The 21,541-nt window shown below is 38.5% G+C and overlaps 1 protein-coding gene across 1 annotated transcript; it reads left to right on the top strand.

The window, feature by feature from the left end:
• Positions 1 to 358: 358 nt before the first annotated feature.
• On the top strand, positions 359 to 19,868 carry si:ch211-197l9.2 (microtubule cross-linking factor 2). Its single transcript, XM_067371878.1, has 11 exons — positions 359 to 1,117; positions 2,372 to 2,596; positions 4,168 to 4,323; positions 6,874 to 6,939; positions 7,172 to 8,314; positions 8,880 to 8,966; positions 10,176 to 10,337; positions 10,516 to 10,767; positions 15,637 to 15,680; positions 15,793 to 17,164; positions 19,336 to 19,868. The coding sequence occupies exons 1-11, from the start codon at positions 359 to 361 to the stop codon at positions 19,480 to 19,482; spliced, it is 4,413 nt and encodes a 1,470-aa protein (XP_067227979.1). The 3' UTR covers positions 19,483 to 19,868.
• The last annotated feature ends 1,673 nt before the right edge of the window (positions 19,869 to 21,541 follow it).

Here is a 21,541-nt window from a genome sequence, read left to right as displayed (position 1 = left end):
GGTTTGGCACTACTGTAGCTGTTCGTAATCATGCCAGTAAAGCTGAGTTAACCCTGACTCAGATAGAGTGAGAGAAAGAGAGAGAGAGAGCAAAGCTCCTGTTTGTGGGGCGGAGATTTTAGAGTTTTTAAAGCACATGGCCACACACACAGTACAGATATTCACTCAACCACTAGACTAACGGCTTTACTCGGATTTACCTTAACTTTACCTCATCTCACACAAACTCTTCAGAGGGCATTATTCATCTCATTACTGCCTGGAAACATAATCTTTCAAAATTTTCTTTATTTTTTCCCCACACAGGATAAGCCATGAAATGTGAATAAGAGGAGATTCTCATCTTTGAACGCCGACAATGACAAAAACAAAACTTGAGGCGAATCCTGAATCTGCTGCACGCTCATCCCATCATGGTCGGGACGGGCAGGATAAAGCCTGTGGAGACGCGAGCAGCCACCAGCAGTCAAGACAAATCCACCGGCATCATGTGCAACACATGACGTCAAAACAACCTAAAATCACTCCAACACCCTCTCAGAACAAAACTAAGGAGATTCACTCCAAGAAACCAAAGCGTGGATTATCGGTCACGCCAAACATCCATGCTGGGAAAAAGGAGATGAAACCAGAGTCGAGAAAACGCTCCGACAGCAGTCGCAGTAAATCATCCGGGAGAAGAAAGCTATCGGATGGAAGCATCACGTCTGATGACCTGAGTAAAGACTCTGGCTGCGCTGCGGGGAAACTCTCTTCCGCGGACAGCAGCTCTGAGATCTCGGACGCATCTGAGGAGCAGAAGCAGTCCACTGATGCCCAGTGTGGTGAGGTCTGTCACGGAGGAACCGACGAAGAGATGATGGACGATTTAGCTGAGCAAATATCAGAACATAGAGAAGATGATGACCTGATCAGTGCCACCCTGTCTCCAGGGTTTGGCTTCGGCGAGGGAAGCATCTCTCCTGGAGATCAGAGGTCCTACGTTTCCTTGGATAGTCGCTTGAACTTGAGCGCATCTGTGGCATTTTCGGATCTGACTGGAGACTTTACTGATGGGGTGCATGAGGATCTGCTGAGAGAGATTGACGACCTAAGATCGGAAAATGAATATTTAAAGGTGAGATTGATTGATTGATATATTCATTTGTTTGCAAATAATCATTTTTGCATGGTGTAAGTTATACTAGGGGGAGTTCATGTAAAGTGGGATATGTTTAATGATAAACTGCCCTTTAAATATCAGAAGGCAATCAAATGTAAGTCGTTTATAATTGCCACAAAGGTCATTTGTCATAGTGAACATGTTTTAATTTATCTGACATCATCTTAAAGGACATTGTCATGGATGATCACCAATTGCTTTTCTGAAACATAAACATACAGTAGTAGCTTTTAAAAGATGACTGGATGGATAATTACAAAACTATGTATTGTTGCAAAAATGTGTTTGATTATTTGTGTTTTAGGTATCTTAACTGTAACAGCCGGTTTCATTATTAAGCATCATACTTTTATGAGCTAATATGGCATAAACCATGTCATATGATGTGCTGGACTATTGATCAAGCTGTTTAGAGCTGGTAATCCACCTTGGACCGGTTACAAACCAGTTGCAATGTTCAAAAAAACAGTTTAAGCTCATGACATGATTTTTCCAAAGAGACATAAACCTAATTTTTCAGGTTAGAACATAAATTGTGCTTAGGAGATTTTTTGGTATTTAAAAATCTTTGCTATATACATATGCATTTGTGTTCACTTATGAATATACCAGAAACAAAACCTAAAAACATTTAAAACATTTCAGAATACGTCATGCTTGTTAAAGTGTCTGCTACACATAAACATATTTGAACAGGCACATAAACCAAGCAAAAATAAACTGCACGTGACATGGCTTATACTGTAAGATTTACTTTCTTCTTAGAAGATTACACTTTCGCTAATTGGCTTGTGTCATCCCTCATTGGCTCTGACAAGCAATAGTAGGACAGGTTCACAGAGATAAGCTTTACTGTGATTAAGTGCAAGGTGTTTCAGTAGAAATCAAGAAGTCAACAGAAGTGCCAGCAATGCATCCCTGAAAGCGAAAAGAAGGACAGTGCATCAATCTTGGCACGTGCCTCTGGTTCTGTGGGTTAATGCGCACAGCGTTCTGGCACTCGACACATAATGCCAATGCTGGCTTGGACGAATTGGTTGGAGGCCAAAATTAAAAGTTGATTAATAAGAAACACTCTTTTGTGTACAAACACATATGATTTAGACTAGGAAGAGTGCATATATTTTTCTCATGTCTTAATTTCAAGACATTTATGGTTGGCGCAATGCTGAGGAGGTTTACGTAAACCATTTTTGGCTGTCTTTTCAGGACGAAATGGAGGAGCTGCGTTCGGAGATGCTGGAGATGAGAGACATGTACATGGAGGAGGATGTATACCAGCTGCAGGAACTCCGACAGCAGCTGGAACAGGCTAATAAGGCCTGTCGCATCTTGCAGTACCGACTCAGGAAAGCCGAGAGACGCAGCCTGCGCGTAGCCCAGACGGGACAGGTCGACGGGGAGCTTATCAGAACACTTGAGCATGACATTAGGGTGAGGATGTGCTTACAGTCATGATTTGCTGATGTTGAGTGTGTTTGTGTGAGAAAGTACTTGTATGAGGACTGACATTCAGGTTGTAATTAAATAAATATTTCCCTCATGATTTGGGTGCAATTAAGCTACAGTGGTGTGTGTACAGGAAAACCACTGTTAGGGTTTTGGATGCAGTCCATCCATGGCATTCATCAGGACAGGATGTTTATCAAAATTGCTTAACGCTTAGTGCCAATTAAATGTCGAATAGTAAGTCATTATATGAGTCAAAACTCTGTTTTTATGAATCAGCATACACTCATGGATGGATTGTGTAATCTTTCCATTGTGGTTTGTGACCCAAATTGTGTTACTAAGGGCTTAGCGAGAGCGAAAATATCACTTTGCTTTATAGTTTGACATGTGTTGTGAGTGGTTTTATTTTTGGAGTGGGTCCAACTGGTAAAATGAGTAGAAAAACCCTCGGTTTTCTGCTTGGCAGACAATCGGGGTAGCTCAATTTGTGGTGGGCCACTCACAGCATAAGCATTTTTTGGTTTGAACTTCTCAGCCAATCAGCGGCAGAGCTTTGTGTAGGAACGTTACAAATTAAAAACCAATCTACACAGCAGGGCAACCTATATAAAACGACTGTTTTCTTTTGAAATCTGCCTTCTCCAGACTATGCAAAACAAACTCCAGGTTCTTTGTTTGCACAGAATAAAGTGTGAAAATGTCATTTTGCAGAAAGAATCAAGGTTGAATAAAAGAGTTTGTGTGTGTATGGATGGTATATGTGTCAAGGACTATAGCCACGGTATCTTAGAAGGGAAGTATTCAAGCACAGCTGCTGGTGTGTGTTGTGGGCATGTCCATGACCAGTCTATTTTAAAGGCATGTGAGAGAAATAGATACCCTCCTTTCACAAACTGGGCCAGTATGTGTGTCCAGTCCACTGCTCAGCGTCCTCACCAGCACTCCGTCAAGTTATTCAGTGCTCAACAACCCCCATGGGAGTGTCCTGCAACCTGATATCTCACAGCATCCTTTTCAATATCTGCTTTACTCCACATTTTCATCATTAACTTACATTTTTCACAGAGAAATCAGAGACTGTGGGGTTGCTCCTGGAATTCAATACTGATAATAATCGGCCTGCGCTATAAAAAAGAAAAGTCATGCGCTGTTTGCAACGGCATAATCACATGTACTCTCACAGTTTTCCCTTGGCATTATTATCAATTGTTAGCAACCCCTTGAGCATCTAGAGGATGAGTGCTTTACAAAGGATAGCAAAGGAGGCGACCCATATTGAATCCAAAACGATTGACTTATCACTTCACTTCCTCGCATCCTCAATGTCACAAAGCACAGCTGAAACATGGTAACTTAATCCTCTTTTTGCAATGTTCCTTATAAAGTTTCAGATTTTTATTTTCTTTAAATAGTTTCTTGTGTTTAATAATATTCTCCAAGGGAATGAAAGGGCATGAGATCATTATCATATTAACATCAGTGTTTTTGTGGATAGCACTGACTCATAGTTTGCGGTGTATTTACTTAATTCTATATGAATATTGTTTTCCCAGGTGGCAAAAAGCGTCTCCCTTCGCCTGCACAGTGAACTTGAGGCCGTTCAAAAGAAAAATGCACGGCTAGAATGGGAAAATGAGGAGTTGCGTGAACGGCTGCAGGATCTGGAGGTCGCTAAGCAAGTCCTGCAGGCCGAGATGGACAAATCACAGGTGCTTCAACCACAAAAAATTTTGCTGTACACACACACACATACACGTACGCTTGCGCACACACTACCATTCAAAAGTTTAGGGTCTGCAAGATTTTTAATTGTTTTTGAAAGAAGTCAAAATCAATTCTGACTATGCTCACCAAGGCTGCATTTATTGGACATTAAAAACAGTAATATTGTGAAATATTATTACAATTTAATATAACAGTTTTCTATTTTAATGTATTTTAAATTAAATGTATTCCTATGATGACAAAGTTGAATTTTCATTTTCATTCTAATATGCTAATTTCTTATTATAATCAATGTTAAGAACAGTGGCTCTGCTTAAAATTTTTGTGTGAACATTTTTTTCAGGACTTTTTGATGAATATAAGGTTTAAAAGAACAGCAATTACTTTAAATAGAAATATTTTGTAACATTATAAATGTCTTTACTGTCACTTTTGAAAAAGTGCATCCTTGCTGAATAGAAGTATTCATTTCTTTTATTTCTTTAAAAAAAATACTGACCCCAAACTTTTGAATGCTAATATATATGTATGTACTGTACATCCTATATATATGTCCCTTATATCACTATATACTGTATGTATCACTTTACAGCAATTCTTGCTTGTTGGGTAGACTTAATTTCATGATGCCGTTAGAATTACAATCTGACCTTTACCCCAACTGTATATAGTGGGTGTAACCGACAGCTGACTGCTTGGGTAGGGCAAAGAATGATCTAAGGGTCTGAATTCAAACCACAGCTGTCTTTCTCACTTGTGGATGCATGAGGGGGAGAAGTGAAAAAAATGGGACAATTGAAAGACAAGGGTGAAGAGCGAGTGAGGAACCAACCACTTAAAAATACATATGAAGGGGAGATCCTTGTCATTGTTCAACCCTGGCTGCAAGCCAGATATCATATGGTTAAATCCGGGTCTTATGATTTGAAGTTACGACATGCGTACTAAAAATACTAGCAACAAGCCATGTTCTTTACTTTCACTATCTCATATTAATAAAAAATAGTGTTTGCCACCATTATACCAACATGATGCACAGAAAAAAGTTAATTTTTATTGGCAATGAAGGCCTGTAGGTCTTTAATAACGGCACGCATTCAGTTTAATCCAGGATTCAGTGCTTAGAAGTGGATCCCAGCAGCTCAGCTCAGACAGCTGCTGCCCATTCCTGATCCTCACCAGCAGAACAAATCAGCTACAACCAGATTATCAAGGCCTGGTGTGAGCCTGACACTACCTGAAACATGATGATCTACATATGAACACTCATCCATCCAGTCAAAAATCTTTTTGCAATCTTGATTTATAATCTCCAAATCAACAAGCTGTACTTTTAAAGAGGACCTATAATGCCCCTTTTACAAAATGTAATATAAATAATATAATATAATATAATATAATATATAATATAAAGTCTCTGGTGTCCCCAGAATGTGTCTGTGAAGTTTCAGCTCAAAATACCCCAACAGATAATTTATTATAGCTTGTCAAATTTGCCCCTATTTGGGTGTGAGCAAAAACACACTGTTTTTGTGTGTGTCCCTTTAAATGCAAAAGAGCTGCTGTTCCCGGCCCCCTTTCCAGAAGAGGGCGGAGCTTTAACAGCTCACGCTTCAAATGCTCAACAACAACAAAGATGGAGAATCTCCCGCAGCCAAAATGACGATTGTCAGTAACGGTGGTCAGCCTTACATTATTCAGTCGGACACTGATGGAAGGAAATGACGGCATGGTAACAACACTCTACTACAACAACTCTTCCTCTTCTCTAAAGCAGCCCAACATGGCCTCACCCCCTTTGTTCCCAGGATCAGGGTTTATGAAAATCTATGGGTTTGTGATGTCACCAACCCAGGAAGAAGCTCGTTGTAATCCCTAACACCAGTTTGTTTTAGTCCTTAAAAAGCGATTTCTGTAAAAGACAATATCTCCCTTTGCAATGAACTTTGAGCGTCGTAACTTTGCAGATGTTGTTTATGCTCAAACAGCAACATTCCACACTAACTAAAGTATATTAGTCCATATTTAAAGGACTCCTTTAAAAGACATTTATCTTGGTGTTACAGTTAAATCACGACAGTCTAGTCTTGATTTGGATTGAATCAATGAAGTTTTTTTTAACATTTAAAGAAGATAATATGGAGACCACATGCTCCTCCTCTGCTCTTTGTACTTTTAAGGGTTTGATTCTCCCAGACAAAGCAGCAGACAGATAGACTGACTCTAGCTAGCATTCTTGACATACTTGGAGCAGTATGGATGTTTGGAGGAGTAATAGAGTTGGAGTTCTTGCCACCTCACACTAACATGATTAAGTGTGTTTATTAGGTGCATACTTTCCTTACAGTCACACATTTCATTGGATATTGGAATGCATTGGACAGTGGTATGATGGAAAATAACAACTATGATGAATATAACTCAAATGAACACTTATGCCCATAGGAGGACATTATTTTAAGGGACAAATTGCAATGGCCATAGTATGCTGTTAAAATGTGTTTAGACTTATTATGGATATGGTGCATCCACAGAATTCTCTGAAGAGAAGAAGTTTGAGATCAACATCAGGCAAGAGTGAAAAGAAACTCTCTCCACAGGTGAGTTGGACGTTACATTAGTGTAACCAATTGATTTGTGAAGGTTGTTGCTGGTTTATCTATCATCCATCCATCCAATTGAACAGGATTTTAAAATACGTTCTCAATTCAGTGATTAGTGGAACAGAACCCTGTTAGGCATTGTGATCATAGCCAAGGAGGGTAGCCTTGCTGTGTTTATGTATTAGTAAAAGTATATGCCAACCATTTAACATACCTGTGTTCTCTACAGGATGACAGTGCTGATTTGAAATGCCAGCTCCACTTTGCCAAAGAGGAGTCTGCGCTCATGTGCAAGAAGCTAACAAAGATGGCCCTGGAAAGTGAGACGATGCGGGAAGAGCTTGCCAAATACCGTCTGCTTTATGGTGAGGTGGATGAAAACCAGGCTGCAGCGGGCACCACTAACTCCGCCCACACTCGAGAAGCAGAGGTCAAAGTTCATTTGCGGCTGGTGGAAGAGGAAGCTACGCTGCTGAGTCGTCGAATAGTGGAGCTAGAGGTGGAGAACCGTGGCTTGCGGGCAGAGATGAGTGAACTGCGTGAACGAGGAGGAGGAAGCCTGGAAGAAGAGGAGATGGTGAAGGGGGCTGGTGAAGGGTTAGCATTGACTCTTCGCACTGGGGAGCAGGTGGAGGTTCTTGGAGGTGGATGTCTGGATGGTAAAGAGAAAGCAGATGCATTGACTATCCACAATAGTATGCAGGAGAACCAGAAGCATGCAGAGGAAGAACATATGGAGAACTCTTCTTTCCACATGCACAGAGAAGGGCCAATCGGTGGGGAACAGGAGCTTTTTGCAGAGACTAAAGAGGAAGATGGACAAGCTTCATGTAAGTCAGACTGCACTTTTGGTGTGAAGGATCTAGAAGGTCTTCTTGCCATCCATGACCAGGCACTGCTTGTCAGATCAACTATCCAGCTCCTGACAGCACCAGCGAAAAATGGCCTATCACCTACATGTACCCATAAGACTCCTCCTGGTGGCCCTTACCTAAGCAAAACGACAGTAGATCCTCAGTGCAAGACACATCAATGGCTTCTGGACCCCATGTTGAGTCCCTTGACCAATGGACTAGAAGTGTTACAAGCCCAGCTGCATGCTCTTGTAGAAAAGTTGGAGGTACTGTCAAACTCCACTTCAGAGTGCACTGGGCCTGTCACAGAAAAGAATATATTACATTTTGGTGAAGATTTATGCGCAATGAAAGAGGACGCAACGACTCAAGCAAGACAAGAACGTCCATGTGAAGGAAATGTTAGAAATGGGTGTAACCAGGACAGCTTAGTGCTGCTCACTCTGCAGCTCCGATGGTTCATCCAGCAGTGGCGGCAGGGAGAGAGACCCACCGGAGATGGAAAGAACCTGTTTGAGGTAAATTTGGGCAACAACATTTGCTGCTGTGGTCATACATCTTTATTGATGGAGGTAGATGAGATTTTCTGAATAAGAATTCTTATTTGCAGTTGAAATAACAGCATAATGTAGTTTAGTGCTTTGTAGTTCCTCAACTTTGGGCACTTTTTGGGCCCTGTGAAATCCCAAAAGACTTTTGATTTATTTAATTTGCCAACTAACAATTTTCAACGGTATGTATACATACTGTATATTCCCATCAAATATTTCCTAGCTCATCTTGTATTGTGTTTAATAGTGTTTTTTTTGGTGAAAATTATGTTATAAGAATACACAGTTACTGTACATAATTTTTCACACACTTTGCATAATTCAAGCTAATGAGATAATCTGAGAAATTGGAGGATTTTAATTTTTTTTGATAATTCCTCTGTAATCTATATTTTTCACACATTGTATGTCTTATATTTCACACATTTTATAAAAAACAATAATATAAATAATTTTCCCACACAACTATTCAAAGGGTGAAGTTTATTTCACTCAGAAACACTCAGTTATATGATATATCTTTTAATTTCAGATGTATTGTCAGAATGAAATTCATCTCCTGAAGGACATAGAGTCAAGAGCGTGCAAGTACAATCTTCAAGAGAAATGCGACATTCAGGTATGAAAAAGAATGAGTATTACTGAGGTAACAATAATAGAATCAAACACTTTTGGTAGACATGTTACAACACTATCTATAAATGTGAATGCATTCAAAAACTTAAAGGTGCCCTAGAATCAAAAATTTAATTTATATTGGCATAGTTAAATAACAAGAGTTCAGTACATGGAAAAGACATACATTGAGTTTCAAACTCCATTGTTTCCTCCTTCTTATATAAATCTCATTTGTTTAAAAGACTTACGGAAAACACGCGGATCTCAGCATAACACCGACTGTTACGTAACAGTTGGGATCATTAATATGTATGACCTCAATATTTGCATATATGCCAGCCCATGTTCAAGGCATTAGACAAGGAAAGGCAGTATTAACGTCTGGATCTGTGCACAGACAAGGTAAGCCAGCAAGAACAACTGCGAAAAATGGCAGATGGAGCAATAATTACTGACATGATCCATGATAACATGATATTTTTAGTGATATTTGTAAATTGTCTTTCTAAATGTTTCATTAGCATGTTGCTAATTTACGGTTAAATGTGGTTAAAGTAACCATCGTTTCTTACTGTATTCACGGAGACAAGAGAGCCGTCGCTATTTTCATTTTTAAACATGTGCAGTCTGTATAATTCATAAACAGAACTTCATTCTTTATAAATCTCTCCAACAGTGTAGCCACAGAGCATAGCCTCAAACTCATACAGAATCAAACGTAAACATCAAAATAAATACTTTACTCACATAATTCGAAGCATGCATACAGCATGCATGACGAACATCTTGTAAAGATCCATTTGAGGGTTATATTAGCTGTGTGAACTTTGTAAATGCACTGTATTATAGTCGAGAGCTCGGGGGGCAGGGAGCGCGTGATTTAAAGGGGCGGCACACTGCCAAAATCAGTGCATAGTTAATGATGCCCCAAAGTAGGCAGTTAAAAAAATTAATAAAAAAAAATCTATGGGGTATTTTGAGCTGAAACTTCACAGACACATTCAGGAGACACCTTAGACTTATATTACATCTTGTGAAAAAGCATTCTTGGGCTCCTTTTAATTAAAAAAAATTTTCATAATATACTGTAGTTGAAAATGCTTGCTGTTTGGGTATAGATTAGCCCAATAGCATTGTTGAAAATGGGCAACAGGGGTAGATAAATTCCCATTATCCAGTGTACATTCAGACCTGTGTGTTCCTCTCCCAGGTGAGCAGTGCCCTGCTGTCAGACCTGAGGGCAGCACTGCAGGAGCTGTTCTCTGAACTTTGGGAGCAGTACAGGGCAGCCCAGTTTGTCATCCGGCAGTTTGCAAACGCCAAGGCAGCATGGGCTGTGGAGTGTACAGAGCTCAAGAGCCTCATAAGCAGGGTGAGAACCAGAATATCAGTGTAAATTCCCGTCAGAGAGCATCAATAAACCTGATGCGTGGTTCTCATGTCATCACCTCTACTTTATTCATTCTCGGGGCCTGTAGGGACTTAAAAAAGCTTTATGAAATTAAAAAAGTCACCATCATCATTTTATAGTTGTTTTTGTTTGTTTAAAGCTGGAGGGTCCAGCTGGGAAGGCAGGAATAAAGAGTCCATCAGACCTGAATGCGGCTTTGAAGAAGGACCACGTTGAGAAGCTTCAGCACCTGTTAGCCGAGTCCTACACTGCAGTCATGGACCTGACAAGACAGCTGAAGATCCGTGAGAGCAACTGGAGCTCTGAGCGGCAGGAACTGCTAGAACACCTGAACCATGTGCGTCTAGAGTGCGAAAGGTCGAAGACAGCAAAGCAAAACAGAAAAATGCTGGTATGCAAAGTATTTGTGTAATACGCTGAATTATAATTTATATAATGCTGATTTGTGTAAGGTCAACGATCAAAAAAGGTCTTACTAGACACAATTGTTTATTGTTTTTGGATCAACTATTATTTAATTGGTAACACTTTCCATTAAAGTTCTACATAGAACTATAATTTATAATAATTATAGTTCAATTTGGTAACATTATTAGTGCATTAGGTATTATAAACAACAAGAAACATTTTTAAAGCATTTATTAATCGAGGTTAATCTATTGTTAATTCATGTTTATTCATAATTCTAATAAACTAATGTTAATTTATCTCATTTCAAATGTTAAAAATATATTAGTATACAGTGGCATGAAAAAGTATGTGAACCCCTTGCAGAATCTGTGAAAATGATAATTATTTTAATAAAATAAGAGGGATAATAAAAAATGCATGTTATTTTTTGTTTAGTATTGTCCTGAGTAAGAAATTTTACATAAAAGATGTTTATATTTAGTTCACAAGACAAAACAATAGCTGAATTTATTAAAATGGCCCCATTCAAAAGTATGTGAACCATTGATTCTCAATACTGTGTGTGATTACCTGATGATCCACGACTGTTTGTTTGTTTTGTGATGGTTGTTCATGAGTCTCTTGTTTGTTCTGAGCAGTTAACCTGAGCTCTGTTCTTCAGAAAAATCCTCCAGCTCCTGCAGATTCTTCAGTTTTCAAGCATCTTTGCATATTTGAACCCTTTCCAGCAGTGACTGAATGATTTTGAGATCCGTCTTTTCACACTGAGGACAACTGAGGGACTCAAACTCAACTATTAAAAAAGGTTCAAACATTCACGGATGCTCCAGAAGGAAACACGATGCATTAAGAGTCGGGGTGCGAAAACTTTTGAATTTGAAGATCAAGGTAAATTGTACTTAATTTTTCTGCCAGGAAACATGCAAGTATCTTCTGTTGCTTCCAAAGGGCAGAACTAAATGAAAAACAAAGATATTTAAACAAAATAAGAAAAATTGTGACATCTTCATCCTATTCAAAAGTTTTCACCCCCCCCCCAACACTTAATGCATCGTGTTTCCTTCTGGAGCATCAGTGAATGTTTGAACCTTTTTTAATAGTTGAGTTTGAGTCCCTCAATTGTCCTCAGTGTGAAAACACAGATCTCAAAATCATTCAGTCGCTGCTGGAAAGGGTTCAGATATGCAAAAATGCTTGAAAACTGATGAATCTAAAGGAGCTGGAGGATTTTTCTGAAGAACAGAGCTCAGGTTAACTGCTCAGAACAAACAAGAGACTCATGAACAACCATCACAAAACATAAAAACAGTCGTGGATCATCAGGTAACCACACACAGTATTGAGAATCAATAGTTCACATACTTATGAATGGGGTTATTTTAATAAATTCAGCTATTGCAAACATCTTTTATGTAAAATATCTTACTCAGGACAGTACTAAACAAAAAATAACATGCATTTTTTATTATCCCTCTTATTTTATTAAAATAATTCTCATTTTCACAGATTCTGCAAGGGGTTCACATACTTTTTCATGCCACTGCATGTAGAAATTAGCATTAACTTAACGTATTTTCATTAGTTCATGATATCTAATGCAACAACTAGTGTTAATGAATTGAACCTTATTGTTATTATTTAATTTTATTAATATTTATATTTACCTGTTTCCACTATTTTAGGTCTTTTGTCTTTCAAAAGTTTGGGGTCAGTGAGATTTTTTTTTTTTTTGTACTTTTTTTCAGCAAGAATGCATCAAACTGGTGAAAAGTTACATAATTTGAACTTTTTATTTATGAAATAATCACAGTTTCCACACAATTCACAGTTTTCAACATTGACAATAATAAGAAATATTTTTGAGCACCAAGTCAGCATTTTAAAATTATTTCTGAAGGATCATGTGACACTAAAATAATGAGTAACTACTGGAAATTCAGCTTTATCATCAAAGGAATAAATTACATTTTACAATATATTTCAATAGAAAAAAGCTATTTTGAATTGTAATAATATTTCACAGTATTTCTGTTTTTATTCTATTTTTGATCAAATAAATGAAGCCATGGTGAGCATAAGAGACTTAAAATCTTACTAACTCCGAATGTTTAAACAGTAGTGTATACATGCACACTGTATACATGCACACTCCCTAATGCAATTTCTAATACTCTAACTATTGGATCTAATTAGGCTTATGCATTATACTAATGTATAATACTCATCAAATGGCTTTGTTTCACACTTCTACAGCAACAGAGGTCAGAGATCTAAGACAGTCCCGTGAGTGAGTGTGTGTGTGTGTGTTAAAGGGCCGCATGGCAACAGAATTTAGGCTAATCCCCTTTTGGGACTGTAGGACAGCAGGCGGAGCACAGACATCAGCTTCAATCATAACTTCTGACTCTGAAAAAGGCTTAGCCAAACCACAGTGACCACAGAGACACTTATCAAGGCTCAGCCGAAGTTCAAATAAGGAGTTTACTTTCCTTTACAGTAAACAGGGGTAACATTGTGCAGGGTTGAGGGAAAGGAGGAGAGAGAGGAATGAGTAAGCATTATTCAGAGGATCTAATGCATAAGATGTTACCGTCTATTTTTAAACAACGTGATTTTAAATTGTCCTCCAAGTTGACAGCAGTTTCATTGTTCCCTTTGATCAAATTGTCTGTTCATTATCATAGATGCTAAGAATAAAATTGGAATGTAGACAGTGACAGTTCTTTGATGGGGTTAAGTAAAGCCTGGAATGGTGTGCAGAGGAATTTTTCCATTTTTTATTTAAGCGTTTTCTTGCTGTTTTCTTTTCTGTAATCCCTAACAGTCTCTCTGACACACTTTTCCTAAATAAGACGTGCATCTTAAAATGCTCATCCCTAAGTAAGAGTCCCTGTCTCAAAATGATTCACTTAGAGATATTGTGGTCATATTGCTGTACAGGTAGAATATTTTCTATACTACATACAGGGGTTGGAACTAAAACACTGGCCAATATAGTGTTGGAGGTTTCATGGCCTGGTGACCAATCTTTAGTGATTTTACATTCCATCAGTAAGAGCAGAGTGTGAAGGCTGAGTTAGCACAGCTGTACATAAAATATTGCAACCCACACACCATAATGGGAGACATATTAGAGTTCAAAAGAGGACAAATTGTTGGTGCGTGTCTCGCTGGCTCATCTGTGACCAAGACAGTAAGTCTTTTTTGGTGTATTGAGAGCCATGATATCCAGGGTATTATTGGCATACCACCATGTAGGACAAACCACATCTAACAGGAGTAACTGTTGATGCTAGAGGAAGCTGTCTGAAAGGGATGTCCGGGTATTAACCCAGATTGTATCCAAAAAACATAAAACCACAGCTGCCCAAATCACGGCAGAATCAAATGCGCACCTCACCTCTCCTGTTTCCACCAAAACTGTTCATCGGGAGCTCCACAGAGTCAATATTCATGGTCGGGCTGCTATAGCCAGACCTTTGGTCACTCATGCCAATGCCAAATGTCAGTTTCATTGGTGCAAACACAGTGCAAATTTTGGGCTGTGGACAATGTGAAACATGTATTGTTCTCTGAGTTCACTGTCTTTCATACATTAGCGATAGAGTTACGGTGTGGAGAAGCCCCAAAAAGGCTCAACACCCAGGATGAAGAATGGGGGTGGATTATTGATGGTTTTGGGTGATCGGTGGGTGCGTCACTGCCAAGGACTACCGAACCATTCTGGTGGACCATGTGCACCTGAAGGTTTAAACATTGTACCCTGAAGGGGGTGCTGTGAATCAGCATGATAATGCACAAATACACACAACAAGACTTGTGACAGAATGGTTTGATGAACATGAAAGTGAAGTTGAACATCTCCCATGGTCTGCACAGTCACCAGATTTTAATATTTTTGAGCCACTTTGGGGTATTTTGGTAGCCTGACTACGTCAGACTTCCGCTCAATTTCATTTCGCTTCTGTACTCAGTCTGAGACAGCGTCAGAGCTTTCTGTTTACCACCGGTCTGGAAACAGCCGGGCCAATCAACGAACAGAGGGCGGGCTGAGAGCCGTGACGTAGATGCTAAGCGCCGAGTTTTACATAGTAGGTTAGAGAAATCGAAAACCGAAACGACCGCGGAAATGGGAAACGAGACACGGGATGCAATTCGCTCTGTTATGGAGAACATTCAACTCTTTTTCAAACTGAAGCCAGAACAAGAAGAGTGTTTGATAAACATTTGTTTTATCATGTGTTTACAACAGGTTTACAGTGGAAGTTCAATCATAGATTTGAGTTCGATGCATGATGTCTGTGCTTCGATGCGGCTGTACAGGCACATAACATACCTCATAACTAAACGTATCTGATTGGCTTACGGGTAACCAATGATTTTAAACTTCAGACAAGCGCCCCCTGGCGAGAGAGAAAACACTTCTCTATTATGCCATTCCAGACTCTGTCTACGAAGCAAAGTGAAGTAGCAGAGTCTGGTATTACCAGGCTAGTATTTTGGAGGAGCAAGTCAGGAAAGTTTTTCTCCACCAGCATCAGCATGACCTGGCCACTGTTTTGGAAGAGAATTGGCTCAAAATCCCTCTGGCCACTGTGCAGGACTTGTATCTGTCATTCCCAAGATGAATTGATGATATACTAGCCACAAAAGGAGCCATACACCATACTAATAAATGATTGTGGTCTGAAACCTGGTGTTTCATTTTCCAACCCCTGTCATGTGTTTGTTGTAATATATTTGAAATGTAATGTATTTTTTCTAATAATTTATTTCATATTTTTACATATTTAAAATGACACCAATCATGAGTGAAAAAAAAAAAAAAATCTTTCTGTCCCACTTTCAGTCCACCAGAAATAAGATGATGACAAAAGATGGAAAAATTGAGAGGTCAGATTATTTTGTAATTTCATCTCAAATTATCTATCTATATAAAGTTCTCATTTTTTTTTTTTTTTTTTAAGATTTATTAATTACTTAATAAAGTTTGCTTTCCCAACAGGATGACTCTCAAAACTGGCATAGCAAAACCCAACAAGAACTGGAAGTACCTCAGTCGTGAAGCTGCCCTTCTGGACAGAGATGACGCCTGTAAGACTTGGGACTGCCCTATAATGCCTTCCAGTTTCCCTGGTTTGAACCTAAACCAGGAGCTGACCCAAAGAAGCCACACTGCTCCAGAGAGGACCAGCATTCGTATATATTTCAGCCCACCATCGGCAAAAAGGATCCAGATGAGCTCTCTGGTAGCAGGACAGGAGGAAGAGTGTGAGGAGAGCCAGGAACCACATTTCAGTGCTGTTTCCTGTGGCCTTGTAAACCAAGACTGGGTCTCTGCATATGAAAACTGGCTGGGTAGCATGCCGATTGACCGCCAAAATTTGACAGAGAGAAATTCAATAGCTGTCATCAATTCTACATCCTGTTCAGGTCTTCAGACCTCCAGTATTGCGTCCCCTTCACGCTTGGCTTTCAATAGCTTGGACGTCTCAGCCAACTTGAGTGATGACATGAAGGAAATTACAGCAAGTGTGCTTCAAACCTCGCAATCCAGCCCTCTAGAGAGGAAAAGAGGAAAGGAGTTTGGGAGCAATGTGGTGAGTGTTGTGAGTACAGGAACTCAAACTCAATCCCAACCACAGGTGACCACAATCGGGCTACAGACCGATGTCCCTCGATGTCTTTATGCTGCAAAGCACTGGTCACCCCGGGTGACTTCATTTGTATCCGCAAGAACCCAGCAGACGTCAGCGTCATTGGAAAGGGTACCTGGTCCAACTGAGCGATTTCAACCACATTCCACCTCGCCGAAAATACAGCGCAGACACTCCACGTCCTCTCCATTTTCCTCTAAGTCTTCCTCTTCCACTTCACCCTCATCCTCTTCCTCCTTCACTACATCCTCTTTGTCCTCTTCCTCATCTCTGAGCGCCTCCACCAGGCTGGATTATGGAGCTAAGGAACGTGGTTTGTGGGCTCTGTCGCAGCGTGCTTCGACATCTAGCAGGCCGAGCTCAGTATCAACGCAGGCCAGCGATAAACCTGGCAGTCGTAAAACTGTAGGAGTCCACAAGTACGGTCTGGTCCAGGAGTTTCTGCGTAACGTGTGTGGTCGAGGAGAGAAGACCAACCCGGAGGTGGAGAAAGCGCCAGCGGCTCGTAGGGATCACATCGGTCTGGTGGGTTCAAAGAAATCTGAGCACCCCCCGTCTCGTATACCAGCGGTGCCACTGGTCAGAAATGACAGCATCACCAAAATCGTGAACCGCAGATTTATGAAACAAAGCCAAAAAGAGGAGGCAGTGTGTCAGAGCCAGACCCAAACCCAGCGCCAAATCGACAGGGGTTCAATCAGCAAGAACAAAGGCTTGGAGGTTAGAAGCGAATTTGAACTTATTCAAAAACTTGACAATAAACTAAATAGAAAGCTTGGTGTTGAGGGAATGATATGTCAGGGCTCCAGACTGTGACTAAAATGGTAGCAAATGCAAAATGAAATTGTGTGTCTATCATTTAAAAGCTAGTCACTTTGGAAAACATTGTGTGTATCCGTATGAAGTTTTGTCATAAACAAATGATTCTTATGAACTGGCTCTTTTTAGTCAGCCTTAGTGATTCAGACTCGCTCAATTAGTGAATCATTCAGAGCTGTTTACAACTGACTCCCTCAGTGAACTTTATTTTTATTTATTTTTGTTTTTTGTCTAATTCACAGTACAATTATGTATAGATTTGTGAGACTTGCATCAGTCTGGTTCATATGACAACCTGTAATTTAAAAGATACATTTGCTAGATATTTTTTATTTTGTTTTAAACTAATTATCTTTTTATACTTTAAGGAATATTTATATTATATATATATATATATATATATATATATATATATATATATATATATATATATATATATATATATATATATTCTTTCAAAACATAATGACATTTTACAGTACATGTCAGAAATACAGTGTAACCATCATAGTGGAACTCATTTTTACTAAATACAACTAGGAAAAGTCACTCTAGGAAGATTATTGGATCAGTATTAGTAAATGAAATGAGGCATTTCTAGCCTTTGTTTTAAAGGGATAGTTCACCCAAACATGAAAATTATCCCATGATTTACTCACCCTAAAGCCATCCTAGGTGTATATGACTATCTTCTTGCAGACGAACACAATCAGAGCTCTTCTAAGCTTTATAATGGGAGTGAATGGTGCATTTTTTTTTTGAAGCCCAAAAAAGCGCATCCATCCATCCATCCATCCATCCATCATAAAAGTAATCCACACGGCTCCAGGATGTTAATAAAGGCCTTCTGAAGTGATTTTGTAAGAAAAGTATGCATGATTATAACTTGCATATTAACCATATAAACCTTATGGATTACTTTTATGATGGATGGATGCGCTTTTTGGGGCTTCAAAAAATGGTACCATTTACTCCATTATAAAGCTTGGAAGAGCCAAAATATTTTTTAATATAACTTGGATGGCTTGAGGGTGAGTAAATCATGGGACAGTTTTTATTTTTGGATGAACTATCCCTTTAAAGGTGCCATCGAACGTTTTTTTACAAGATATAATATAAGTCTAAGGTGTCCCCTTAATGTGTCTGAAGTTTCAGCTCAAAATACCCCATTTTTTTTTTTAATTCATTTTTTTAACTGCCTATTTTGGGGCATCATTAACTATGCACAGATTCAGGGGCTGCTGGCCCTTTAAATAGCATGCTCCCTGCCCATCGAGCTCGCGACTCTATAATACAGTGCATTTACAAATTTCACACAGCTAATATAACCCTCAAATGGATCTTTACAAAGTGTTCGTCATGCATAGTATTTATTTGGATGTTACATTTGATTCTGAATGAGTTTGAGGCTGTGCTGCGTGGCTAATGGCTAACATTACACACTGTTGGAGAGATTTATAAAGAATGAAGTTGTTTATGAATTATACAGACTGCAAGTGTTTAAAAATTAAAATAACAACAGTCTTGTCTCTGCGAATACAGTAAGAAACGATGGTAACTTTAACCACATTTAACAGTACATTAGCAACATGCTAACGAAACATTTAGAAAGACAATTTACAAACATCACTAAAAATATCATGTTATCATGGATCATGTCAGTTATTATTGCTCCATCTGCCATTTTTCGCTATTGTTCTTGCTTGCTTACCTAGTCTGATGATTCAGCTGTACACATCCAGACGTTACTGGCTTTCATAATGTTGGGAACATGGGCTGGCATATGCAAATATTGGGGGCGTACATATTAATGATCCCGACTGTTACGTAACAGTCGGTGTTATGTTGAGATTCGCCTGTTCTTTGGAGGTTTTTAAATAAATGAGATTTATATAAGAAGGAGGAAACAATGGAGTTTGAAACTCACTGTATGTCTTTTACATGTACTGAACTCTTGTTATTCAACTATGCCAAGATAAATTCAATTTTTAATTCTAGGGCACCTTTAATGTCACTTGATTGGTCAATGCTGAGTTGAAAATATCTCCTTATTTCCCCCCTCTCTTTTCCAGGATGGAGCCTGTGACTGCAGCTCACGCTCTTTGACATCCTGCTTTGCTCGACCCTCACAAAAAAGTCTCCGGAACGCACACAGTCAGAACAAGCCCCGCCCACACGAAAACCACTCATCTCGTGGTAAAGGTGATCCTCTATCCTAATGGGAAGCAGTCATCATGTGCGCTGACACCATGAAAGCAGCTGACATGATTCTTCAGGGATCAGCAGGCCTGCATGGACTCTGCATCATTCACAAATTTCTACATATTTTCTGCCCCTTTTTTGTGTATTTATTAAATATTTTGGTTAATTTGATTATGCCTTCAGCTCTGTTTTACCATGTTAAAATCCATTCCACAGAATTTCCCTCTAAAAAAACGTGAAAGAAGTCTGAAGATGCCTACTGGGCCTGGGGTTAGGGAAATGTCTCCAGCATTATTATTTCAAATCTGACTACATTTGCTAGAGGCACAAATAGAGCTTGTACAGAATTAATAGTGATGTTAAGAGATCACAATACCAGCAAGATCCCCTCCAGTTTTCACTTTCTTGACCCTTGATGGACTTGTTCAATTTTATATAAATATAATTAAGCAGCATATCTGAAAATAATTATCTGTTACATGATTTACTAATCTTTTTTTATAATATCTTATGCATAATAGAATGTTTGTAGGAAAATTATTGTTTAAATGTTATTAGATGCCTAATAAATGTGACTTGTTTCTCATAGCTGTCTTAAATGTAACATGATCTGTGTTTAATAGCTGCAAACAACAATTGTTTGCAGAGACTAATTTTGTGAATTGTAACTTTTTGAAATGTGATACTTTATATGGCATGTTAATAAATGCACATCCATGTTATTATATTGGTCCCTATTGCTTGATTTGAGGACACAACCCCCTAATAATGATGTTTCAAGCTTTGCTTTAGAGCTGCCTGTAACCACAAAAGCAAAGAAAAATACTTTTGTAATGAAAATTTAAGTGATTTTGATTACTTTTATTTCTGTGTGTGATTAAAAACATCCCGATTTGTCAGAAGAAATTGTCAGTTTTTCTCAGTTTTCATTTTAGGAAAGGGCTTTATGATAGCTGCTTACATTTAATGAGACTAAAATGCACACAATCTTAGTACGCATAGACAATAGTGTATAATATATTTATATTATATATTATAATAGTGTATTGAAGCACCAGGTAAGATCCCTTAAACAATATCTTTGAATAATTTTCACCAAAATGCCATATAAATTCAGGAGAAGTTAATTATTTTTACTTTTAATCAAAATATTGTATATTGAGTTGTGTACAGGACAGAATAACCTTTCTATAGAGGTGACTTTTCTTTTAGATTCTTAGATTGGTAGTGACCCCTAGTGGGTAAACAGTGGCATAACACCATAGTGAATATCGAACAAAAGGCAAACGTAAAGTGAGCTATGTGTACATATCATAGGGTCCATATATAATTTATATATATTTCTTTTCAAATAAAAACTATTTATTAAATAGCTATTAAATTTGTTCCATAGATATAAGGTATGTACTTATCGAGCAATTTAAAAAATGAACCTATTCACAGAAATAAAAAAAAGTGTGACAACTAACCCCTGACCAAACTTAATTAATGTAAAATAATAGTTTTTCTAATAAAATGCATATTAGCCTATACAGAGCAATATTTGTAAATGTTTCACGTAGACTAGACCAGGGATTTCAAATTAAAGGATTAGTTCACTTTCAAATTAAAATTTCCTGCTAATTTACTCACCCCCGTGTCATCCAAGATGTCCATGTCCTTCTTTCTTCAGTCGAAAAGAAATTAAGTTTTTGATGAAAACATTCCAGGATTATTCTCCTTATAGTGGACTTAACTATATGGACCTTCAAACGGTTGAAGGTCAAAATTACAGTTTCAGTGCAGCTTCAAAGCGTTCTAAACGATCCCAGACGAGGAATAAGGGTCTTATCTAGAGAAACCATCGCTCATTTTCTAAAAAAAATTTAAAATTTTACACGTTTTAACCATAAATGCTCATCTTGAACTAGCTCTCTTCTTCTTCTCTATTTGAATTCCAGCAGTGTAGACACTGCTAAGTGTATTACTGCCCTCCACAGGTCAAAGTTTGAACTAATTGTTAAATACTTGCACTTGCATATTGTATATGACAATTTAGATCACACTTTAACCTGTGGAGGGCAGTTATGCACTTAG

This window comes from Chanodichthys erythropterus, chromosome 20 (assembly GCF_024489055.1).
Source record: "Chanodichthys erythropterus isolate Z2021 chromosome 20, ASM2448905v1, whole genome shotgun sequence".
Lineage (NCBI taxonomy): Eukaryota > Metazoa > Chordata > Actinopteri > Cypriniformes > Xenocyprididae > Chanodichthys > Chanodichthys erythropterus.
This window is presented reverse-complemented; position numbering and strand designations above follow the sequence as displayed.